This window comes from Leuresthes tenuis, unplaced genomic scaffold (genome assembly GCF_036924035.1).
Source record: "Leuresthes tenuis unplaced genomic scaffold, fLeuTen1.0.hap1 SCAF_24, whole genome shotgun sequence".
NCBI classification, from domain to species: Eukaryota; Metazoa; Chordata; class Actinopteri; order Atheriniformes; family Atherinopsidae; genus Leuresthes; species Leuresthes tenuis.
The window spans coordinates 17,648,562-17,675,150 of record NW_027325378.1 but is presented as its reverse complement, the minus strand read 5'-3'; the positions used below and the strand labels follow the sequence as shown (position 1 = coordinate 17,675,150).

Genomic DNA, 26,589 nt, shown 5'->3' with positions numbered 1-26,589 from the left:
CATATAAACTCAGCACACTTCGTCTTTGTGACTCTTAAACTGGGAAAAGACAGCATAATGCGGTTATTCCAGATGAATACCTATTTGGAACGGTTGGCAATGTACTCTTTACACAAAGCTGCTCAGGAACAGCTTAAAGAATATAACAAACAGCCCAAGGCGTTGACCAAGCCCTGCAAACACCATCAAAGGATCATCTGTTGAGCATCTGTGGCCCTGTGGGATCTTTGGTAGTTGGGCAGGTTTTCAGATTTTAGGATTCAGATATAGCTTAGAGACCTTGACAGTATATTTAGGAGCTTTTCAAACCCGTTTCGCGACCTATTTCAAGAGAGCTCAGAACAACAAGTGACTTTTTGGACAAGCGGCTGCCAGCACTGCCAGCGAAAGCAAAGTCTTGCTCTTGTGCTGATGCAGACTACTCAGTCAGTGGCAGACAAAAGCAAGCAGCAACACCTGTGAATGAGATGTTTGTTCATGTGCGATGTTGCTTTTGTGGTTACCCAGACACTGTTCGCTTTCAACTTTCTCTTTCAGCGATCACTCAACATGCATTTATATTTATGGCCACAAAATATTCCAGCACTCCGGTCCACAGATAACGCAGCATGTTGTTTTTACACACTTTCATGTTATACCCCTCTTGGAATTCGAACAGATGAGATATTTTCTTTTTTTTCTTTTTGAACCTACAGGCGGTGGTGAATTTGTATGCAAAACAATGTCCCGTTCCTCATTTTTAGAGAAGATCACCAACTATGATGTTCACGTGCCAAGAGATATACTTTGAAGATTGTGATGCTGTCTAAGGGCTCCATTGGAAGCCGCTGGAAACAAAAATGTAGCAGATTTTTTTTTTAAATCACTGTATAATCATCCCATTGGCTGGGATAGAAGACACTGCATTCCAATGGAATCCAGTGCAGTTTGACCAAAAGTATGAGCTCCACCAAACCTTTAAAACTCTGATGTATATTTCAGTATGTAGCAGAAGTAATAAATGCAAGAACTTGTGACAGTTCTGAAACCCTTGATGAGATAACTGAGTGTCTAACACTGGTTACATTTTAACTGAAGAGCGAGCAAATAAACATTTATTTACAGTCAGATGTAAGATTTTTCTACATAGTTCCAGGTAGCAGCACAGCTGGGAGGTCAAAGCTGTCAGAAAGTAGGACACGAAAGGGAAGGAGGGCTGGTTTGTAAACCTGCACTTGAGTCTTTGTCGTCTTTGATCCTGACCACTGTGGCTTAGCTTCATACTCTCTCTTGCTTGCCCACACTCAGCGTTGGCCTATAAAAACCTGGCATGTCTGCAACAGCCAGGTAACCTCAAAACCCTGCAGCCGGGTAGGATGCAAAGCCCTCATGCAAATGTCTCTTCAAGCTGAATGACTGATGACTTCCTGCTATTTACGTCGTAATTTTGTCATTTACCAGGACTGCAACTCTCATTTGTGATGCAAAGAGTGAGAATGAACAGAATGTATTTTGCTGCTAAATGATACTGTGCAGAATTTGACAGAAACATTCATTTGCAGAAGGAGAGTATGATCGTTTGAGGCTTTTTCGCAGTGAAACACTCAGTGGGAGGCCTAATTTGAATTGGTATAGAGCAACTGACCACAGCAGATCAGAAGTAGCGAACCTAAAAATATAAACGTCCCCCCATCCAGTTCTCCAGCTAGAATGCACTTTTTCCCCCTGTCTCTCTGACTCATGAACTCTCCCAAATTCACACACATGCCTCCACTGCCAAGGGCCGGGGCCCGGTCACAGGAACAAGGAGGCGAGCGTGGAAGTTCAATTGTCTTGGTCTCACACACACACACACACACACACACACACACACATGCACACACACACACACACAAACCATAAGTCTTGACAGGTTTGTTGGTCCCACGAGGGCTCGGTAAAAAGAAAAAAAAAAAAGCAACACACCAGAGAAAGTTAGTTACGATTCTGACAGCTTGAGTAGAATGCAGCACATCGTCAGACACACACACACACACACGCACACTTATCACACTGGCATCGACGCAGCTTTACACCTGAGGTCAAATTTAAATGTTCACACACAGAAACATCTCCAGAGGGGCTCTGATGTGACCGTTTCCTCTTCCTGTTTCCTGCTGCAGAGACCTGAGATGAGTCAGTCCTCATGGGAGACACTCCAGCTCACACACACACACACACACATGCAAACATCTTATTCACACATTTAAAAGGTGCGTGTGGCATTTTGAATGTCAGAAAATCCCCGTCAGAGATCTTATTTTACCTTGAATGTGTGAAATTCAAATAAGGTGGGAATGAGTGTTAGCCTCAGCTAGCTTTGATGCTTACGGCGTAAGACGACACTAATGTGTCTTCTCAGCCACTATCGGACATCTCTGGTGCTTTGGGACTGGTTTGAATCTGACTGTAGTTCATTGGAAGGAGACATATCTTTAAAGGGAAAAAAAACATCAAGCCTGGGACCATATTTTGGTGTCTATTAACTTGGGTCCCTACTGATTTTACGAATTCTGAAAAAATGCACCCTGTCGTATTGTTTTGGGGTCACATACGTACATTTGAAAATAGCTAATTCTGTGAGCCGTTAGCAACCCTCCCAGCTCAGCGTGGAAATATCAAGCTTCTTCATCTTTATCCTCACCCAAAATTCTACCTTAAATCATGATCCTTTTGCTGGTAATCCAAAGCAGAAAGTCAGAACTCTTTTGGCTTTTTGCTTTGCTGCTTCATCAGCCGTCAGTTAGCTAATCAAACAGGCGCGCTTCTGTTTACGTAGAAACAAAATTAATTTGATTCTTCAGCTTTTTGTTTAAGTTCAGTTCGGGTTTAGAGAAACGTTAAGATTTGTTCTCTGTAAATTCTGAAGTGATGCACATCTGTCCGGACAAAAAGAAAAAAAACACCTTTGATAAAACACATTCTCTCAACAGCTTTTATTTCATATTTCTGCTGGAATGTGATTTGTCTAAACATAGAAAGGTGATGTTTGCCACAGCTAAGACATCCAGCGAACCCAAACAGATGTCTGGGATCATCAAAGAAGTTTTTCTTTCACACCCTGAAACAGTCAAGCAGGCAATCCATTTCTGCAGCTGGCAGGCAAAGAGGCAGGAGGCTGTGTGGCCTGGTGAGCTTCAGTAAGCCGTGATTGGGTTTGGCCAGTGTGTGTGCGAGTGTATTTGCACGCATGTGTGTGTGCACTCAGGCTTATGAGGAAACCCAATTGTGAATCCAGTGGAAGCAGCTGCCGCGCAGGCACAGGGAGTCGTGAATTATCCGCGGAGCTTTCAACACAGCGGGTTCTGTCAAGACGTTTTGGAGATGATCTCAAGTCAAATCACACTGTGAGGTGGGAGCGAAGCGAAGCATCGAAGCGTTTTCAGACACCCAAAAAACTGGAATCAGGACAGATGACCAACACAGTGAGAGTCCAATGCGAACATTACTACAGTAAACAGACGGTGGAGACTCTTAGAGAACGATCTGAGCTAAAGTAACCACAGGAATCAATCTGAAAATGGATACACCTTCGATTTCAAGCTTTGACCTCTTTTTAACCCTTGATTTCAGTTTAAAGTCCAGTGGTGTGAAAGTTTGAGTCTCATAATCATGTATATTAACAAAAGAGTTTTCTTCCATTGTCATGTCATCAGTCAAGCTGCACACGTATGCTGATGACACCCTACAGTTAACTGATCTGCAGGTGTGTGAATACCTGATTCACACCTGCCAAGGAACCGTCTTTTCTCCAGCCGTCTGCCAATAACTTCAGACTAATTGTTTTTGCAGACTTTTTAATCAACTTGGGTTTTTTAGGCGAAAAAAAAACCCTGGAACCCTGTCTGTTTCTTACATTTCTGTATGCTTTTGTGCTGTAGTGTGAGTGAAGGGACAGCCTTTAGATCATGAAAGTAAGGCTGTGCTTTAAAAAGCCAGACTAATTAAGGCCGCTGCGGGCGCGTTCACAGCTCGATAAGACTGACGATTTAATTGCAGCTTTAAGCGACCCACACCTACAAAGTTGAAGTTTGAAACCTCCTACGCTATGCCAGAAAAGCTCATCTGGTAATACACTTTTAGAGTTAGAGTTAGAGGATTTGGACCAAATTACAGTTCTCTTTAAATCTTTATTTTTCATCAGCACCACGTATCAATCCGCCACTATGCTAATCGGCTAAAATAAGCCTTCAGAATCATTGTGGACCTGCAATTGTAGTACAAAGCTACACCCAAAGTATCCATTAGCCCACAGCAGACATATGATATCTAACCAAAGACATCTGCTGCGGAGAGCACAGCTGAAGGACAAAGGACAAAGTGAAAGAGAGGGAGAAATGATGGGGGGGCTGGTCAGGATATGCATCAGCCTTTAGTGGATTTCCACAGTTAAATTTATCACAGTCAACTGAGGAAGAGGACACCAATCAATAACCCCTCGCTGTCTGTCTCCCTCGTCCTTCCCATATCTGCTCTCCCTGGTGTGTCATTTTTCCACACCTTAGCCAGTAACCAAAGAGAACCACATCATCAACACCTTCTGTCGAAAAACGTGTGTGAGAAGACTACATAAGGATAAAAAAAAAAAGACTTAAGTGGCTGATTAATTCAACCGCTGCATCGAACCTACAAGTAACATCTGCTGATTCTGTTGCAGGTGACCGAGTTAGCAGCAGCTGCTAACGTGAAGTGTTAACCTCTTATTAACATCTTATTTTTATACTACACGGTTAACGGCACACAACTGGCACCTCCTGGACCAGTCAAAGGAAGCTGCCACACAACAAAAATTTAAATTGTCTGCAGCGAATCGCCTAACAGGCGGTGGGAGGTTACTTAACCGTAAAAATAGAATGGACTCGCATCAACAGTCAAGATCTGATTCATTCAGATGAGCTTTGTGTCTCCCAAGCATATCGTTAATAATGGTTTTAAACATCCTTATTTGCATTTAATTCTGAACTGATATAGTTTGGTAGTAAAAAAAACAAAAAAACAACAAAAAAACGGCTATAAATCATTAATACCGTATGAAGCCACAGCCAGTATCTGTCACAATGTAAACAGGAAATACCACATTAAGCATGTCCTTGTCTAAATGGTGACAAAATCCACCTACAAGCACCTTTTAAGCTCTGCGTAATATCTTGTTTCCTCGATGTGTCAAATCTGATCTGGACAAGGAATGATGACTATTTTCCTCCAGGCTCTGAGAAACTGTCCATCATGTGACTGTGAGTGTCGACACCTCATGTCAGCACTTGGCTTCTATTTTGAAAGCAGGCTGGAATTAGCAGTATAAAAGAAGCGAGGCACTTAGTCACTTGCTGTCGGGAATTATGATGGCAGTGTGGATTTCAGTGCATGTCACAACAAAAGATACTTTTTTTTCTCTCAGAAAGTCACAAGAGGGTGCCTCAAGCTTGCTGACATCTACAACTCCTGGCTGTATGATTCTGAGACCGTCTTGTCAGCATTCTGACAGGTGCCAACAGCAACAGCAATGGATTTTTGACATGATCTGTGAGAGGACAAGTTTAACATATCAGCTTTACTTTTTCTGCGGGGCTATTGGCGTTACTGTGAGAAATGCTCTCACAGCCTCGGCTTCAGAGATAATGACTACAGTCAAGGTCCTCTGTGCAGCTCCGGTGTACATCTTTACATTTAGCAGACAAACCGTTTGCGATGTGATTAAATGTTTGTGGTGAAATACGCACCTGAATGTCACTCACTCTCAAACACTTCCACATTTTAAAAGAAGAAAGAAAAAAAACAAACAACTGTGGCTCTCCACTGTCTTTAAATACTTCAAACCACAACTCTGATGCTTTCTCACCCTTCCTCCTGCCCTAGGTGTGTATTAGTGTGTGTGTGCGTACATGGCCGGTACAGCCAAGTTACTCTTTCCCCTAAAGAGGCCACAAGCGCTCACGTGTCTACAACACAGATGTGCAAACCAGATGTTCGTGCACAGGAGAGATAGCGGCAAGGAGACCTGCTTGCATTTGTCTTCATGTTGTTCTGCAACGGCCGTGTTGTGCAGCCACAGTTTGAATCATCAGCAATCCAAAGCTGTTAGTCAGACGTGACATTACGACTGCTAACGGCTCTATTTTTTAAAGCTAGTCATATTTAATGACGACTGTTCTTCTGATGCACCTTCCTGGGTTCTAAGGCTGAAAAGTCCCGTATGGCTGTTACAGCCCAGAGAGATTTCCGGCATGTTTCCTCAAACAGACCCAACACTACTCAGAATCAAGACTACGGTATTGAGCCAACTCTAAAATAAACAATCACGGCTGATGTTTTATGCAAGAGCAGTCTGGCAGCTATTTTAAACCAAAGGCAGGGGGAAAAAACAGTAAATGGCAGTGTTATTGACCATGAATGGCAGCTTTGCCCACTCCCTTTTCTCTTCACTCCATCAGCCTCTGCAGAGCCAGCCGAGCGAGGCTTACCCACCAGCTTACAGTCAGTGTGTTAGATTCACTCTGGGCAGTGATGGATTCAACCAAGAGTCATCATAGTTGTCCACCACAGCAGAGTGAAATCAGTGGAGGAAGACGAGGGCAACATCATGCAACACAAAATGGAAAAAATGAATCATCTCTCGTGACCTGGCCAGATGAACAAAAATCTGATTTATTCTACTGAGAAAGTCCCTCTCACAAAGTTTGAAGTATCGAGGTTTATCCATTCACTGCATGCTAAAGCTAGCTGCTGATTAGCTAACTTAACAGACAGAGTGGAAATATGGGAACCCGTTCCATAAGAAGGTGACAAATTTAACCTGAATCTCTACTGAATTCAAGTGAAAACAATTAGAATAAAAACACTGCAGCTGCTAAACAGTCCAACAGATAACCTGCGCTTCTAGAACCTCAAACTACTGTTTTTATCTTATGCTAAGCTAAAAGGCTACCAAGAGTACAAACACACCAGGGGGGCTTTAATCCTCTCAGCAGTAAACCAGCATACCAGGATTAAGATTTCAATAGAAAAAATCACAAGGGTGAGGGAATCTCTACAGCTCTAAATAGTTTTCTTTTTCTACTGTATTTTTCCCAGGGGCAAGGATAAAGATTTGTGTTTGAACAACTCTCACCCACCAAATAACTCAGTAAAATATTTCCTGGTATGAATAAAGAAATTTGCCAGCGGTCCAAAGTGTTTTAATTATAAATGACTTAATGAAAAGATGCTTTAATTTTCTCAGCTGCTTAATTCACCGCGGTGCGCCAGCAGAGATAAAAAAAAAAAAAAAAAAGATCCGTTCTCAAGCTTTTCTCATTTTCCTTCTGTATTCCTTGTAGGATCGTAAATTTTTTCAAAAGATCCGTTCATTCTGCATTCTTAACAGTTCGTAGAAATAGCCTTTTGTTGGTCGTGTGACTCGAAAAGAATTGTTCTGGCTGAAAAACCGCCAAGATCAATTCAAACGCACAGATAACTCCACCTGCTCAAAGCAAACTTTCCCAATGAACGGCGTTACTCGGTGTGTTCAACAGGCCTTAATTACACAAGCTGCTGCCTTTCATAAGCCTTTCTCTGAAAGAGTGTTGTCACCTGACTTGTGGGTTTGTCATGAAAGAGGAAGTTCAAAGACGTAGCTCAGACATAACCATCATATTTGTAAGTAATGCAGTTGCTATGGAAACCACTTTGATGGGTCCATTTCAGCCAGATTCACTTATCTCGTCCCTATAATGACAACGTTGTATAATATGACTGTGTCTTTAAATTAGACGGTGTGTAAGGGCTGGAGATAAGTCTTTGTCTCAAGAGGAGAAGTTTCGGTATCTCAGGATCTTATTGATGGTCAGATTGACGAGGACTTAGTCCGTGGTAATAAGGGCGTTGCACCAGTCCATTGTGGTGAGGACTGAGCTGAGCCGAAAGACAAAGCTTTTGATTTACCAGTCTATCTTTGCCACAACCCTCACCTTTGGTAACAAGATTCGAGTAGTCACAGAAAGATTGAGATGTCGGATACAAGCAGAAAAAACCGGGTTCCCTACGAAGCGTGTCTGGGCTTAACCTTAGATATGGTGAGGAGCTTGTGCATCGGGAGGAGCTCGGAGTAGAGCCGCTGCTTCTTGTTGGACACCCAAGCGTAAGAAAATGAATGGATGGACTGTGTGTAAGCTGTAGCTATCCAATGTCAAAGTATCTACAAGTCTTCAAAGTACAGAATAGCCAAGGTTTCCCTTCCACATTGTCACTGCAGAGTTTGCACGTTCTCCCTGTGTTTGCGTGGGTTCTGTCTGGGTACTCTGGCTTCCTCCCACTGTCCATAAACTGTCCATAGGAGCGAGGGGGCGAGCGTGGTTGTATGTCTCTGAGTGGCCCTGTGATGGACTGGTCTGTACCCTGCCTCTCACCCTCTCAATGGACAAAAATCAGGAACCCCCAGAATCTCTATTCTCCAGGGTGACGTCACGAAAAGCAAAGTTTCTCTGTCCTGTTTTTCTCCCGATGAAGCATGCACACAAATTTTAAGATATGGATACCTGATCCTGTCATCTCCCAATGCATTCATGTGCATCGGGAGCCTGCAGCACTTTGCTTCCACACAAGACTGCAATTTCTAATTAAACCTCCTGGGAACTTCTTGAGGGCGGCGGCGGGCCTGTCAGAGAGCCGCAGACACTTTCGCAGCCCTACAAGCAAAGACCGACAACCCTAACAAAGTAATGAACTCAAGGCCATGCTTTTAACCCCTTGTAAAGCCTGCACACTGAGCCATTTTCACTTTAATGAGCAGAAGAGCTTAAACTGCTGGGTCATGCTGTTGATTTCTGGGCTTTGGCTTAAGAGCTTGGGTGTGTGAAGAATGATGCATCATGGCCTCAGACGGTGCTTATAAGTGCCAGCTATGATAGATTGAACATTGACTAATTATTCAGCAAATACGATTCAAAAGCCACGAAAACAGAGAAAAAAATAGCAATAAAGAGAATCCAACATTGAACTATAAAGTCAAGTCAGGCTTGTGTGAATTTTTGTGAAAAGAAGCACAGATAATGGATTTCTATGCATCAAGGCTTTCACTATCATCTGAAATCCAAGTCGGGGGGGAAATAAGAGCTTGTTCGCTTGTCAATAATTTACAGTCTTTATCTAACTTCCAGGCAAAGCCAAAAATGGGCGTAAAAGCACATTTCTCTCATTCAGTATAGTCTTTGGGGACAGCAGGCAGGCACAGTGAGGGTGTGTTTGTGAGCGACTGCCCTGCTTACCTTCCCAAAGTTCCTGACGTCAAAAAGGTCAAAGGCGTCGAACAGGTCGCTTTTCTTCATTCCAAAAATCTCGTTGCACGCCACCAGGAAAGTCCTGATGTTCTTCAGGCACAGGAACTGTGTTGGGGGGGGGCAAGAAAGGGTTTATATGTGAGTGAGTCATCAATAAATGTACAGGCAGCATCACATGCATAAAAAATACACTCCTTAATTCAACCCCCCCTTAACCTCAGCTGCAAAAGACAAATGAATCGTTTTATGGGCAACACGAGGACGTCTTGTTTCATCTTTTCTTTTGAAATAGGGCAGTGGGTCGCAATTGGAAAAAGAGGTATAAAGAAATGCACTGATGTTTTGTATTCTTGCTGGTATGGTGTGCTCTCGCTGCTAAGATAGTGTATTCAAAAAGTGCCACAGAACTTTTTCACTGAAAATCAATGGATGGTGAGTTTGTTAACTGAGCTTAATTACAGTCGAGGAACTTGGGGGGAAAAAGAACTTGGAACTGAGGATGCAAATTTCATTCCCATCTGTAACCTAAATCTTACACTAACAATCTCAATGGTGCTAAATCCAGCGACTATTTATCTATATCCTACACTAAAACCAAGCAAACACTGTGGTAAAGCCCCGGTGTTAAGAAAGGTTTTGGGAGGTAATTGAAATTCTTTATGAGAAGCTCAGAACTGCAGGCAGACTGTGAACGGGAAGGTGTCAACATGCAAGAGTTAACCGTCACGCAGCATCTGTGACTTCCTGTAGGATGTAACAAAGAAATTATGCTGTTGAAAGAGATGTTTCAGGAAGTGACTCTCTTTTTTGTCACATCACGGCGCAGCGTTGGACAGGGTTTGAAAGATGACCTCATCCTAGGGTGTAACCCTGCATTCTTCACTGTAAAACCGGGTTGCACCCATGGCTGAGCGCTACACATTTCTGGTCCTAAAACTGATGTATCGCTGTAACAATGTGAAGCAACAAAGAGGATATCACACATCTGGGAAGACTTTGGCTGAAGTCCCTGAAGGCAACAGCTAATTTGTCTGGGCTTTCAGTGTAGCCGGCAGACATCTGACTTAAAAATTACAGCTTTACTGGCCAAGACTTCGTGTTCCCTGAATTCATCATTGTCTGCATGCAGATAAATGCTAAAGACCCGAAGCTAAGTATCCCCACGTGATGGCTGATGGTATTGAGATATTATATTGGCCACTGCCTTACAGATTTGTGCAAAAAATTAGCTTATCAATGCAAACCAGAAAGTTTCTGGGACCAAAAATCATGGGTCTTTTCTGAAGAATTTGCAAACAATATGTATGTATCTGATTATACAGATGATAATAGAGATTCCAAGATGTACACAACCCATAGATATGTAGCTGATGTTACTATTCATTATGCTGCAAAGGCAGATGTTTAGAGTTCTTAGACAGTGCATCTGTCTCATGATGGTGTTTGGAATGGTCCACACAGTTACATCTGCTTTCTAATCATAATATTAAGACTGTTAGACCGCAGCTACCTCTCACGCGCGTGTGATGAGTTGCATATATTTGGCTCGGCACAACGTTAATTGTGAATGCGCACTTGAGGCAAACAGCGCAAGCAACAGCTGCTAAGCAGTGAGCAAATTCATTCAACCTTCAGCTGGTAGATGCATCCACAAATGTTGTGGGTAGATAGGTTACAATGACAGATGGGGGGGAAACTGTATGTTTTATGCGGATTATGAGCCCGGTAGATACTGTCTCACAGCTCATCTGGCAACTTGGGGAAACGCCAGACAAACATTTAAAACTGTTGCATCCATGAATGTCAGTTATTCATAACAGTCTGGGTTTCTAGCGTTTCAGACTTTTCTTTACATTTTTGCTCATGAGCCTTCAAACAGTAACAATCAACTTTCATGTAATTTGCTTCTTTAATGACTCCCTTGTTTCAGTTATTTCACATTACACACGTCATAAAGCTACAAATCAGATAAAGTTGGGATAGAATGGAAAATCCGACTTAGAACAGGTGAGATTAATGTCTGAACCTTAGGACACTGCTGCTTCGGTGCCACGAATATAATTAGAGATATTGCAGATGTATTAGTTACTTTTAGACAGCAGTAACTCATCTCTTAGAAATCTTTCTGAGGTCTTTCTGAGCTCAGAGCAGATGCTCTCCCGGCATGAGAACAACCCTCTAAGTGTAAATGTGCAGTTATTCATTCAGACAACACAAGCGTATCGTGACTGGTCGAACGCTGCACTGGAATCAGTCATTATATAATTAGAAAAAAGAAAAAAAAGCTGGTAACCCCCCCCCCCCCCCCCCCCCCCCCCCCACTTTCGACAAACAAAGGAGTGGACAAACAGTGAAACAGTTCTTTTGAGCCTACATGCTAGAAATTACAATGAGACGATAGCCAGGCTTCCGTTCACTAGAGAAGCTAATCTAAAGCAATATTTTAAAAAGACTGACAAAAGAAATGTGAATCTGACAGGTTTCTATTGACTGGTTTAAAGTGAATAAATTGGTGAGTCACATCATTTTAAATCTTTGCCAAGTTGCACGTAATTCACAAAGTTGTTTCCATTTCAATTCATTCTCTCTCGAAACCATGTAAACATTTAGGCACATTAGTGAGTTTTCTGTTTCCAGCCGCCTTTCCTTATTCTTATTTTCTAAATGTGAATCAAAAACGGTGATGGAGACCTGGCTATGACTTATCTACCATCTACCGGCTGGCTGTCATGTCAGCATTCCCATCTTCGGTGTGGATGCAACCAGAAAAAAGCCTTTTATTTTAGATAGCCCTTTGGGGAGCTTCCAGCAAACTAGAACTGTTGGGTCTGAACGCACCTACCGAGGATAGCAACCTATCGAAGTCCCGTTTGTTTCCCAAAGATGCTTCAGATCATTTCCTTAAATCTTGTGAAAAATGTACAGCGTAACCCGGCTCCAGAACAACTTCTAACATCTAAACCTCTGACTGTACATAATCATTCAGAAACTGTGAAAAACATGACATCTCAGCCTCCGTTTCTGTGGCTCGATTAGGAATTTTCTGTCCAAACTCATGATCATGAAGTGTAACTGCACCCCGTCCACGACCTCATCTATAGATACACATCTGATTGTTGATGTCACAGTCAAATCTGATGTTGGTCGAACGTTGTTCGAGCACATTTCCCGTGAATTGTGGCTCATGACTTTGGGCGGAGGAGCCATTTTGGCTGAACACAAAAGACCGGCATCTAAAATCAACAGAAACAACTGAAAACTCACACAGGAGGAAGATGAATAATTCAAACGGTGCAGCAAAAAAACTGAATAAAAGTCACAAGTAAAATGGCACCTAAAGGCAAAAAAAACAGTGTAAAAAGAATAACAATAATTCTTAAAGCTTAAAGTTGCCTATTTTCTGGTCATTTGGTCCACTCTAATACTTCAAATAACATCCCGTATCGATAAGTAACCAAATCCAAAGCAAATACTACAAATTCCCCAACTTTCCATTTATGGTGCCTCTTCATGATTGTCTTTTTTTTTCTTCTTCTTCTTCTTATTCTTGAGTAACAGGTTCACAGGAAATTGATTTCAGTTTCCTGTTTCTTAAAAGCAGCCTGGCTGTTTATTTGACTGCCTGTGAGAAAATGAATCAGTTGGTGTCAGAATACAAACCTCAAATAAAAAGAAAGAAGGTGCACTTATTCAACCACGCACAGTGCACCTCTGCTAAATCAGATCTGTCTGGACAACGCATTTCCATGCTTTGAATTTAAAAAGAAAAGGGGGGGGGGGCTCTCCACTCTTGTTCAATTACACTTTACAGATGATTTCACAAGTGAGAGAAAAGCCCCCGGCCAGCGAGATATAGATAAGAGTGAAGCAGCAAGCAGGAATTGAGGGGATATTATTGAATGTTTACACTTGTACACATCACTTTCTTTTATCAGACAAGCACATCTTGTCTGCCTGGAGTCTCCGGAGAGTCCCAAAGGACCTCCGTATATTATCTGAGGGAAGCAGCTTCGCAGAGCACATATGAAAGACGAAAGTCGAGGACATAAAGCGGAGAACTGTATTAACTAGAGAGCAAGAGAATGAGGCAACCACCAACTGTTCCTCTGGCCGCTTTTTCTTCTGCATTTGTGACTCTCTGGGGCTCAGGAGGTGCGCATGCATATCCACATCTGCGTGACTCAATTACTGGTACAAAGCAAGTCATAACGGCGAGTTGAAAATGAATATAAAGAGGTTTCTGGTGGATGAATTTGTACGAATAAAAAGCAGAGGGCAACTCAAAGCCAGGTATCAGCTGCTGGGTAGGTGATCAACACCTGCGAATAATGGGCCGTATAGATTGATTTCATCAACATGTTTCTACCCCCTAAATGTCCGAAATTCAACGACACAGCCGTGCTAATTTCAACCCTTTGTTGTTCCGATTCTGTCCGTTCCACTTTGCTTTGCCTTTAATCTCATCTGGCTGCTGCCGCAAATATTACGCCTGTAAGTGAGTTTAAAATAAAAAAAAGGGTTGGATTAATAATAGTTCTACATATAGATAGTTACAGTTATTAGTGGGCTTTCACTTAACTGCTCTTTTGGGACTGTTTCCACAAAAGACATCTGTTAATAGGAGAAAAACCTCAGACTTTGCCACAAAAATTGCATTTATTGTGTATTTTTCCACATCAAAGCGGGATCAGATAGATCATACAGACTCAAAAAGTAGAAGCAGACCCTCTGAAATAAATTCAGCGGCATGAAAAGTTGTCCAAAGCGTCCTTTTGACTTGCCAGTGACTCTTTTACCGTGGTCTGGAAGAAAACCCTAACTGTCACCCACATCTGAGAGGAAATTGTGAAATTTGTGTTGCTGTCATTATAGTAAAGAGAGGTTTGCAAGGCTGTTAGTGGTGTATGTCTCCTTTACAAGACGGGCGTGATACGATCCAGTGACGATACATTTTTAAACCAAATGATCCAGTTTGACTGCAGGGACTTTTCAACATTTGCTTAGCATAGTTCTTTTCCACGTAATTTCTAGAAATGTGCATTTGAGAGTTGTTGTATGACTTTCATACACGTCTGGCACATACAGCCTAGTTGATATATTTCACAGCTATCATGAAAGCGTTGCACTCAACTACACTTCTAAACATCTTTCGAAATCAATCAGCCAATAGATGCTTGCGGTTCCATTTGACCCTGCTGAGCTGAGGCTATGTTGGTGTTGGAAAAAGCTGTGTGTTTTTATGCTGTGTGCTATTGCTGTTCTTGCCTGTGCTCGCTGCACAGGCATTCCGTGATTTACTTCGAAATGTTACGAAGTGAGTTCTCAGATCTGTCTGCCGCCGCTCTTAATCGATGCCCTGCAGCTCCATACCTGATTCAAATGAATGGGTCTCCATCAACCTTCTGCGGAGCTTAAAATGCTAAAGAGTTGACCCATTTATTTAAGTCAGGTGTGCTGGAGCAAGGACCCATGGAAAACATGCAGGGCTGTGTGCCTTGAGGACAGAGGCCGGGAAATAGACTTTGGTCCAATGCTCCCTCCATCTCATAGAATCCAAAAGATTTCCAAACTTTGAATTTGTACACCATGTTAGCGCTGGTTGTCAGACTTGCTGCATTTCTTTTTACCATGAAAGCAACAACAGTGCCTTTGCTGCTTGATCTGAGTGGAGCACCCGGGGGTTAGGCTGGTCGATACGCTGTTTAAATCGAGCACAGTAATCATCCACTTTGATATTTTACTTTGACGTTTACACTCCGCTCGAACTCTGTATATAAGAGCAAATAAAAATAAAACGTAACTACAATCTTAAGACAGATTTGTATCGGTTCACTTTACACCCCTAATGGCCACGGACTGAGGGGCTATCCTCTGGAGATATGCTGAAAGGGTAAAGGATGGGATGTTCAACCACAACACTATACAAACTGTGGTTGTATCATGCTTTGGAGCTGTTTTCCTTTTACTGGAATAAGAAGATTGCACAGAGATGATAAGACAATACTGAGGAAGAAGGAATACCAAAGTATTCTTTGGCATCGCCTCCAAAATTCAGCAAAACATTGGTCACGAAACCGTGTCCCAAACACAACTAATAAACAACCAGCTGTGAAACAGCGTTTGGAATGGTCTTCCTAAAGTCCTGACACCAGGGAGGCAGTTTGGGCTCAGGAGGTAGAGGAGGTCGTCCGGTAACTGGAAGGCCGGGAATTCGATCCCCAGCCCCTCAATGTGTCCAGGTGTCCTAAAGCAGGGCCCTGAAGTTCCAAACTGCTCCCAGTGAAATGCAAGCGCCTCCCACTGCACACACACACACACTGCGTGTGCAGTTTGTGTGGATGATTTGTCGAAGCTACTGAAAAATGTGGCGTGTGCTGAAAAGTAGGGTCTCTGCCAGGAAACCAATAAAATTTTATTGAACTCTACTGACTTCACCAAGAAAAGAAGTCAAACACACAATAGCCTAATTGCAATGAGGAAGTGGGCTGTGTTTACATTTCTGAGCCTGTCTATGCATTTTCTTTACTACATATCAATTCAAGAAAACCTACAGCAAATTAAAACTTAATTTATGCACCGAAGTCCTGTCTTTTTCTCGCAAAGATGCCAAACAATCAAAGGGTCCCATTTTGAGCACAGCATGAGGTTTGATGGAACCTGGATGATGTTAATACACCTGTAAAACCCAAAAAAGATTCCGAATATTGCTGTTAAAACCGAGGGTAATCAGTATTGGCGTAATATTACGGTCTCGCTGTTATAACAGCTGAACTATTGAACAAAAAAGATGGAACAGAAGATGAACAGAAGATGAACAAAAGAGAACGTGACTGCGTCATACTCGGCTGAAATGCTCGACCAGCAAAGCGGCCAAAAACACTGCAATGAAAACTGTCAGAGTAAGTAAACAACTTGTGAAGTGTAAACAGCTTAAGAGTTTATGAAGTATTTTAAGGGACCTTTTAAGGGCTTCCTCTATCACATCCAGACCAAACTCAGAAATGTGGAGAAGTGAAAAGTCCACTGTCATCTAAATGAGTTTCAGGTTTAAAATAAATGTCTACGATCCATGTAAACATGTCATGCATCCCCGAACGCATGAAACCTCCCCCGACATTTCTTAGTCACCAAACTCCACAGACAAAACCAAGCGGTCCTTCATATGCCTGCTTGTTTATGTTGTGTTTATACAAAGATGGGCATGTACCTCACAAATCATCACAATCATAAGCCTGCAAAGCAGCACAACCACATCCAAGGCAAATACAACCAGCAATGTTAATGTTACTGATGTATGTCAAAGGAACCAGCAAATAACTTCACTGTGTGTAATGAGGAACTGAGGCCAGATTAAGCCCAGCAGGAATCTGGAAAACACACACTGACTCAGCCCGCATGAAAACGCACAGTTTATATACCAACAATGCTTGTGGGGGCTTAAAATTCCACCCGGCGCGTTTCATTTCTGAAACCAACCAAGTGGAATATGAGGCAAAAGAGAAAAATCGTCCTGTAAGACAAGCTGCTGTATTTTTTATATGAGGTCGTGCTCTGTATCCACAATCATTATCCAGTTTCTGCTTATGTATTCCTTGATACAAGTCAAAGCTCCATAGCAACAAGCTGGAGCCGTTTATGGCCCCTGTGTGTACTGCGGGGCGTAATGAAATCCTGTTCTTGTTCTCTCATAGATGCGCACGATGGAAGACAGTTTGGCCGTCTCACTGTTTCAGCCCTTGGTGAGCATCAGTTATTGGAATTAAACCGGATCAAATTCAGTATTTGTTTTTGTCACCATCCACAGTGCGATTGCTTCGCGTCGCTGAGGTATCCGTACATCACGGGCTCAGACCCGACTGTGATCGGTACAAGCCGACAGGTCACGTCCATGTCACGCAGGAGCTTTTGTCAGCTGCGTTTACCAGGAAACGGGAGGCGGGGAGGTTAAGTGAAGTTCTGCTGATGCTAATGAAAACCCTGCCCTCTCCCCGGTGAGCGAAGACGCTCATCATCCCACTTATCTGAATAGCATATTGTCAACATAAAGCAGCGGTCAGCAGCTTTTCATTCCAGAAATACACTGTGGTAACTGATGTCACAGTCCCCCTTTTGGTTCTGAACTCTTACATAAAAACCCACACACTCTTGGCGCACGGCACCACATGACTGAAAAACACTGACACTGCATGCAGATGGTCTTTGAGTCACTTTTTCCAATCGCTCCTGATTGTGTTTGTGCTCGCTTTGTCTCATTTGCACTTTCTTGTCACATTTCTGTTCGGTGAGCGCTCTGTTTATTCAGGGGGTTTGACTCACTGGCCACCAGCCGCTTTAGGTGAGAGGAGGACTGGCACCAAAGTAGTCAATCCGCGTCCTTATGTCGCTGATGCTCTGTGTGCTGCTCCTCCTACTAATCTGTTCTTTCAGTATGTGAAGTCACAGGGAACAACAAGCACAGCGGTATCAGAGAGCATGAGAAAATGAGAACTTGTCCTTTTTTTTTTTTTTCCAGCTGAATGGTAAAAGCCTCCTTTCTCATTTTACATCGACAGTGGGAAAGAGATATTGAGCGCGACCCGAAAAAAAGGGTCAACCATGATGGCAACTCCAATGAAAATCCTAAATTAACTCTGCAGTTCCTCCAAGCTTCCAAAAGTATTCTGGCCTCTTTCAGCTGATTGTTTTGGTTTGAAGGCCCACAGCAATCCTGTTTTGGTTAACTGTTGTTCTAAACCTGAATTCCAGACAGCTGATTTCATTAAATCATACTCTGATGGGCTCACTTTAAGCAGAAAGCAACTGACTGAAGTAAATGGAGCAATTAAGACTAGCGGCTAAATAGCCAGATATTACCCCCCTCAGGAGCTGGGGAGGCACAATCTGGAATGAAAAATTCAGAGGTCTGAGTTATTGAGTCAGTCCAACAAAAAAAAAAAAGCATTGGAAAGAAATAGTTTTTACCATTTGGATTTTGGAGGAAATGACTTAAACAAATAAAACACTCGTAGCCTTTATGTAAAAAAAAAAAACTGGTTGTAAATATGTAACCAAATATTTCATGGACAGATTTCAGTGAACCCCCCCCCCCCCCCCCCCCACACCTTTTGATTCGGAGGATGACTTACGACGGCAGTTCCCTTGCATCCCCGTTCCTTTAATGTTATCAGAATGAGGCAAAAAGGGAAAATTGTGTACCTCCCCCACAACACCAATACGTGTCTCAGAGGCCATATTCCATTAAATCCAAAACTTAACCCCAGTGACCCCCACCTATAGCTCACTCCATCCCCCCACTACAGAAGGGAATTGAATTAGCGTTACTGCATGAGATGTGAACCCTCTTGGCAATGGCGGCATAGGTCAAGCAGCTTGGCTCGACGGTGTTTGACTGCCTCAAAAGGAGGAATAAAAGGCATTAACGTAGCGGAGAGCTGGCAACTGGATATCGTGCAAACTGTTCCTACATAAAGCGCTAAATAATGTACACTTGGAAAGAGCAAACGGCGAAGCAGACAGCATCCCCCCCCCTCCTCCTTTTTGCTCTACCTGACTGTTAAGCCCTTCAAAGATTGTGTAAAAGAAGTGTGAATTATGTTTTGCTCTTACATGACAGAGTGAGGTCAACGGCTGTCTGACCCACGTGAGTGTGGCTGTGTTGGGGATGAAGATCCGTAAAGGGGATACTTTCAGGACTAAAGACACAGTTTGGCTAGAAAGACGAATACAAAAAAGAAACATCTGTTGATTTCTCTTACAATATCATGTTAGATGGCTGACCAAAATTCAATGTCTGGCTAATAAGACTCTACTGAGAAACTGTCACGAAAGAGATGTCATAGGGAATTACGTACTGGGCCATATTTAGGAACTCATTTGGTTCTTAAAGCCTCTAAAATCAAGTAACTACAACCTCAAGCAATTCAGAATATATCATCTCAGAATGAGAAAGAGTCCTTCCCAGGAGAGGACGTCCCAGTAAGCTCATCCCAGGATCGGACCGCACAATCTTAGAGAAATGGTAAAAAACACCAAGAGGTACATCTCAGACTCATCAGGCCTCTGTAGACGTGTTAAATGATCAAGATGATGACGGTACAATTAGAAAATTAAGTTACGCCTTGTTTAGGTTGAGGCTATCTGTCCGACAGCTACAGCTTGGCAAAAAATGGGAACAAACAAATCCCTGAAATAAATTGAAATGAACTGAAGCAAAGTTGCACAGAATTCCTGTGAGACTGGTAAAAAGCCCACAGAAAACGATAACTTAACATTTTTTGGCTGATAGAGGGGGTTCTGCAAGCTAGTAAATCACGTGGTGCACTTCTAACACGCACCCATTCTTCGTTTTGGCTTCGCTTTCGTTCACAGAATAATGGCACAATGTTATTTTTACACCTGGGATCAGACCGGATCAACACATACTCACATGTAAAACATTACAACTGACAAAGTACTTTCTTTTGCACACGTCGGTATGACCCTATGTATTAGACATGCATCGAGTCACAACTGTTTGTTTTTATCGACGTAACTCTTTCCAACTGTCGCTTAAAACAAACAAGGCCTTTCGCATTTCCAATCGACAACAGTCACTGTATATGTTACCTATAGTTTAATGCGCACTGGAACATAGTCTTTACCAGCTGGCTCTGGTTCAGGCTTGTTACCTTGGTGACAGGAGAAAAGGTCATTTTCCCCGGTGCATATGTGCGTGAGACGCAGCACGGTCTCTATATGTGCATTCCTGTCACCGTACATGAAGATATTGCAAACGGGAGGCCACGGATTCTCGCACCGAGTTGGCGTGCGCTGCTGCGGTGTTACTCACACACAGAGAGTCGCAATCTTTTTCTTTTTCTTTTAAACGAATCAACGAGGCCAGAGCAGCTCGTCCTGGGGCTCAGTGGCTGCGTCCTGCACTCCCTCGCCGCATACTAATAGCACGCAGACGGCGGCACGCGTATGATAGGTGAGAATAATCAGAGCCAGGTTGGGTTACCGAAGCCTGACCACGAATTCTGATCACGCCCTCTTGTCCGTGCTGTAACAAACGGGCAGATGCGGGAGGCAGAGGAGCTACCAAAAGGTGCGAGTTTTCGAGATTTTTTTCCTCACTTCTGAAAAAGCAGAAGCAACGTGGCACAATCAGGAAGTCCGTCGAGTGTCTTCAAGGTTGCATCAAAAACATATGAGAGCCAGAAAGCTGGACTGTACCCAGAAAGCTCTCCAGCCTTTATTCTATTGTGTGGTGCTCACTTAGAGAACAACAGAATGCTTCAAAGTTCAGCTCCAGTTTTGTTAGATGATGCCCTAAACCTTTAGCCTATAACTATTGCTTTTTATGCACTTATGCGGACTACGTACGTAATTTACAGATTAAGACTCTTCTATAATTGCGCTCGATCTGAGCCTTACATTTTGCACCTTAAGGGATGTTTTTCTACAAGTTGATACAATCTCCTGAGGTCGTAATGAAATGTCTGTGACAGGCTTTGGTCAAACTAACACAGAGAGAGACAGCACAGCAGCTCCTTTCTCTTCCATTAATTTACGCGTCTATTCGAGCGGATCATCTTCGGGGCGTGGAGTGACCCACTCCACTCCAATCTGCCTCTCTCGTACTTAATAACACTTGGAGCACTTTTACCAGGGGCGTGAGAGAGCATGCACTAAATTGCCTGAGAGCTCAGCCCACACACCGAGCAGATAGATAAAACACTTGAACGGCAATTTTATTCCCAAAGATGTTTCCCTCGTCTACAACTGGACCACGGGCTGCAGGTGGGCTACCGATACCTCTTTCCCGTCACAGGTCATGTGTCAAACTGGTCCGAGTTGTTAAAACACACACCGCACAATGTAACGGCCGAGCACAATTCCTCATATATCAGCTCCATAAACTCTGAACCTCACAGTCGCTCCATTCTTCCATAGATACATCAGTTTTTAGCTGCTAGCATAAAGAACTTTAGAGTATATTAGCAATATTTCACTGATGTCTTTAAAAACAGCTGTTACGGATGGTGCCTTCCATGACAAATGGGAAAACAGACTTTCCAACTGTCAGATTTCTGTGTGAGCATGTGAAACAAACACAACCACAAAGTACAAGTAGAGCATTATTAGCTGATTTATTTCTTCGGTTAAGGAAACTATCAAAATGAAAGATGAGATTCGATTTTAACAGCAAGGCCAAAAAGCAAGAGCACGAGAGTTTCAACTTCCCATTTCTGAGATACAGTGAATGCAGCACCATCTGAAATGGAAGTGAGGCAGAGGTGACGAGGCCGATGACCTTCTGGGGCGGCGAATGTTTCCCCTGAAAATCTGTTCGGATCGCTGAATGTCACATTTTCAGACACCGAGGGCCCCAAACAAAGGGCCGCGGTTATGTTTTTGAGTTGGCAGCGACTTCAGACACCCAAGTACATGCTCTCAGGAAAAGAGAAACGGGATTAATTCATAATGCATGACCCCTTGAAAATGTTTGTCCAACAACACACTCCACATGCTAACACTTGGGGCAACTTTCTGTTTTCTGCATAATCACAATCCGTCTATGAGACACAACTCTTAGTTTCCGAGGCCTAAAGGACTCGCCTTCTTGTACAGAACCTCTCAGAAAAATGAAGACTCCCCCCTCTCTTTCTATCTCATCCTCCCACACTATCTCTGTCTAACTTTTGTCTCTCTGCAAGAGAGTGACGAGCGAGCCTCAGAGCCTTTGAAGCCTGCTGCATGGAGTGCTCGCTCAGTGAAGACCAGCTTTTCTCTTCTTAGTTTCACATCACAGAACCTCAGTCTCAGTTTGATAACATATACACATGTGCCATGTATAATGGATGATGTATCCTCTAACCGTACTATATCTACATGCATGCTGCGGCTGCTTTGGCCTTTAAAAGAGTCAAAGTCGGGTCAGCTGAAAGGACACAACTGCGAAAAAGCAGCCAAAATGCATCGTGGAAAAGAAGACAGCGAACGGAGGGGTCGCTTCATTTATAAAGCAGAATGTACAGAACAAGAAGGCCGGGAAAGCTGCATGATCACTGGATAATAGTTCAGTTTCGGGGCTCGGGACGTGTAAGCTAACAGGAGAGAACTCTGCACCATAAAGTGTTAAAAGCTCATCTGTGTTGGTCTGCAATCTGTGCAGAGATTCACATGTTCTCATTTGTGTATCTGTGTTTTTGTTGCTCTAAGGAAACACTCTCTGCATCTTTGGACTTGCTGAAATTAGGCCTCTTACTCACACTCCTCTTTTCACTTTCACTTTAAGAAAAAAAAAAAGTGCAGAGGGAGCCTGGACTGAAGAGTAAAGTCTTGTTTAGTTTTTTTTTTTTAGCCTCCGCTGCCTGACGAGGGCTTTTCTCTTGGAGCTTCGGTCAGAGTTGGATCGGGGGCATGTTTAGTTTCACTTCCTTCCTCTATTCCATTTCCTGATTTCCTGTGCATGTCGAGGCTCACGGCCCCCGATCTGTGTGAGAGGTTTTTCGGCAGCTGGCGGGTTCACTGCTGCAGCTCTCTCAGTTTGAATCTGCAGCTTTTGTGGAAAAAAAAAAAGGATAAGCGGTTGGCTTCACAAGTTAAGAGAAGCCCAGGCACATTTCAAGATTTCAACTTCAGTCAAGTGACGTATGTATCTACTTAGAGACCCCAACAAAAGCTTATTTTTATCGACATCAGCAGTTGTTCGTGCATCCTTCGCCTCCACACACTCTGTTTTTACAGAAGCTACAAGTAGATGGACACTCTGTTGCTGTTTACACAAGCAGGGTTTGAGAGGTATTTGCCACCTTCATTAGAACATTGACCTGAACATCTGAAGAAACAGAGCAATGAAGAGACTGCATGCATGCATCACCGCATGGTTTGCTTCCTGCAGTATGGCAAGCAGCAAACAGTTCCTCTTAAAGCTAAACCCCTCATTTCCACGCACTGAGACAAAGGGCAACCACTGATTATGTGGCGTTTTCTCTGGTAGGCCAGCAAAGCGCTGCACTTGCTGCGGTGTGGCTGCGTCTAGACTTTGTAATTGTCTCATGATGGCCCTGTAAAACCCTGATCAAAGACAGGAGAGAATTTTTTTTGCTCAGGCTCTTGACTGGAACTTTGAGCTCTTCACTGCGAATGCTTGGAGCAAACAGAGGAAACGTGTGAAGTCCACTTCACTCGTTTTCCACCAGAAGACGAGCTGCGGCACCGATCGCCTCAATTTCTCAGTAAATAGATGGATCCCAGCGACTTCTTCCGATAATTTGACACTTTTTTTGCCCCCCAAGCACATACCACAGTAAGCACCTAAACACAATTAACGCTGAGAGAGAGAGAGAGAAGCAATTCGTCCTGCTTCCAACGTCACACATGTGAACTCTCCAGGGTCTCGGATGCATTGTGCTTTAATTAAGCGGCCCACCCCAGCGAAGCACACTAGCCCTCCAGGTCTCTTTATGTCCTCTGAGATGCCTCAGACAGACTCTTTGTAGGCCCGTCCTTTCACTGCCTTTGTCTTTCCATCTCATAGGTCCCATGGGTGAGGCCGCGGCAGCGTCCCATGTGTTATCACTGGCCAATGATAAAGTAGCTGCCACGGTCCCTCATGCATTATGCAGGGTGAAAGGGAAGCGACTCCTCCCTCAGTTATGTAAATTTAACTTCAGGGCCACAGAGGGAAGAAACTTGCTGGGGGTTCTACTGGCATTAATATCAAGTTTCAGAGTGAATATTCAATACAAAAGTGGACATTTTGCCAATAATCTAACAGTAACTGAGCCTATATGAGTACCTTTAATTGTTAAAATTGGCTCTTCGTGTTCTTTAGTCGTAAACATAAAGTTAAGTACAATAAGAGTTGTTGTGAAAAGGGTTGATGAGGCAAAAAGGGAAATTAGGAAACGCAATCTAAATGCACTTTACTACCAAGCCAAAAACGCCAATTGAAGCATTTGAGCACAGCACACAAGGTCTTGCATGTGCACTTTGTAAATCTACTGGATTGTGCTTGAGCCAACGACTAATGCTAATGCTAATTTGCCTCTAAACGTGGCTTCATCATTGGGTCAGTGTGAGAACAGCACCCAGTCATGCACGAAGCAAAGCCTGGCCATAAATAACCAGGCCAAGCACTCCCCACTGCAAGCGGCGGTTCTGCTGGATATCATTATGTCACATGGAAAGAAAACACCAATCTACTCATGCCCCTTTATTTGCAATTATTCAGGTCCTGGCATAGCTTTTACATTAGCATCAAATGGACAAATAGGCCCATATTACTGCCCCAATCTAGTGGTGCCTGAAATCTCCGCGTAAACAGATCCTTCGTTGGTTGGTTTCCATTGCCCCTGATGACATTTAAAACCACTACACTGCTTTAAATTGCTGATTTACCCAGTGTGCTATAGTTGCATAGCGGATACCCAATTTGATTGTGAGTGAACAGTAACTGCGTATCATATTGACTGTGCCACCGAGCCATTGACTTCGGAGCACTTTCTTCCAGGAAACAAACCCGATCCCCGGTCTCCATCAGGCCTGTGGTACATCACATTATTTTATACCTACCTAAATAACCTGTTTTGAATGAAATGCAAATATCAGGGCATCCATCACAAAGTAGTATGTGTGTAGTCCGAGTGTGTGTGCGTTTCGTAGGCAGTCTAATCCTTCTGCACCAGGTCTGTAGACTCAGTAGGTGTGTGTCTACCTCACTGTGTGTTGTCAATCAGCCAGACACCCAGATTCAATGCTATCAAGGCGAGTATTAATCTGGTCCTGGCTCAGGCTTTCCTGTTATTGAAGCAGATGGTATCTGACAAACAGGAGCCACATGGCCAAAGCTATTCATCTATCTGTTTATCTACCTACAGGACAAACCAGAATTCTTTTTCTTGTTAGACTAAAAGCATTCTTGATTACTCACTAAAAAGGCATTGAAGAACACGTTATTATCCATTATTTCATTTCATATCAACATTACCTCTGAGCTGCAGACTGGGCAGTGGTGTTCACACGGCTAGTGGTTAACCAGTGCTGTTTTAAAAATGTCATAAAACTTCCGACAAGTAACTTACACGAGTCATTTGATCCCAACCATCAGAGAAAATGTACGTTTTTAACCTTTACGCTTACAGCCCAACTGTAAAACAGGGTGCAAGTTGTCTGAAATAAAAATTAACCGTATTCCGTTAACTTTTTTCCTCCAGTTAGGTGCTCTTATGCTAACTGTCAGAAATACTCACGCGACAGAGCAACAATTAGCAGCTCCGCACGTTTGTTCTTTGACATGAAAAGCAGAAAAACGAGAAGAATTGCGTTTATTTTATTTTATTATATTTATTTCAACCAATGTGGTTTGGTGGCTTCTTATATGTATCGTTTTTCCGCCAAGTAAATACGCACAGTGGGGATGGCAGAGCGTTACGACCGAGGTTTGGAAGAAAAAAAAGTTTAATTATCGTTTAAATACGTCGTTAAAATGAGAATTATATACAGCCGATTTTTTCTACACAGCCACTTTCATGGCGATGAAGTTGAGTCGAGGTCGTGAAAGGAATGGCATGTTTGTTGAGAGGCAATGAAACTTTAAAGTCGGGTCATACTCCCGAAGTCTGGATGCACGCTCCACATAGCGGTCGCCTTGTACTTCAGCGACAGACAGGGGAACAGACGTCAGGGACGTGTCTTACCTGTGACATTTGTGGACGGAGGTTGATTTCCTTCAGGTTGATGCATTGGGGTTTGAGGTTGTTGAGCAGATGGCACAGGAGGACTCCATCCCGGAGGGTTTGAGCCAAGTCGAATACCTGCGCGGACTCCCATGTAACCCGGTGGCTAGCTGGAAGCACCTTGCAGTTTATTAACCACAGCGCGCATTGCCTCCAGTACTCCATCATTATTCTGCCTTCGCCCGGACGAGCTTTGAGAGGTTCTTCTTAGATGAAAACTGCTTACGGTTGGGTAGTATGCTGTGTCTTAAATCGCACCCATGCCACATCCGTCCAACTGTAATTGCGAAGAAAAAAACGGACTGAACCAAGGCGGAGAGCGAGTGGAGATGCGGTCAGCCCCTCCAAGGATGACAGTCCAGCGTAGTGAAGCTGTGGATGGAGCGCGTCCTGCACTCTTCTTCCCTCCCTCTCTCTCTGTCTCTCTTCCCTCCCCCTCACCCAGCTCCTCACCTCTTCCGCTTACCACACAAGCTCATTGAGTTGCCAACTACTGTACGTGAGATTACGGCTCAAGAATTACAACTTGCTCAATAAAAGCGAGCGCGCTGTAATGAATACACGAAAATCCTAAAGCAGACTGCCGTTTGAAT

General features: G+C 43.3%; 1 protein-coding gene across 2 annotated transcripts in view; it reads right to left on the bottom strand.

Annotated features, from left to right (window-relative positions):
• LOC140284897 (guanine nucleotide exchange factor VAV3) overlaps positions 1-26,379 on the bottom strand; it is a 79,460-nt gene extending 53,081 nt beyond the window's left edge. For both annotated transcript variants that reach the window (XM_072378913.1, XM_072378914.1), the window contains exons 1-2: positions 25,958-26,379; positions 9,261-9,377 (exon numbers count right to left, since the gene is read on the bottom strand). In XM_072378913.1, the coding sequence (XP_072235014.1) occupies positions 9,261-9,377; positions 25,958-26,164 (324 nt within the window). In that variant the 5' untranslated portion in view covers positions 26,165-26,379. The remainder of the gene's footprint in view (positions 1-9,260; positions 9,378-25,957) is intronic.
• Positions 26,380-26,589: the final 210 nt, after the last annotated feature.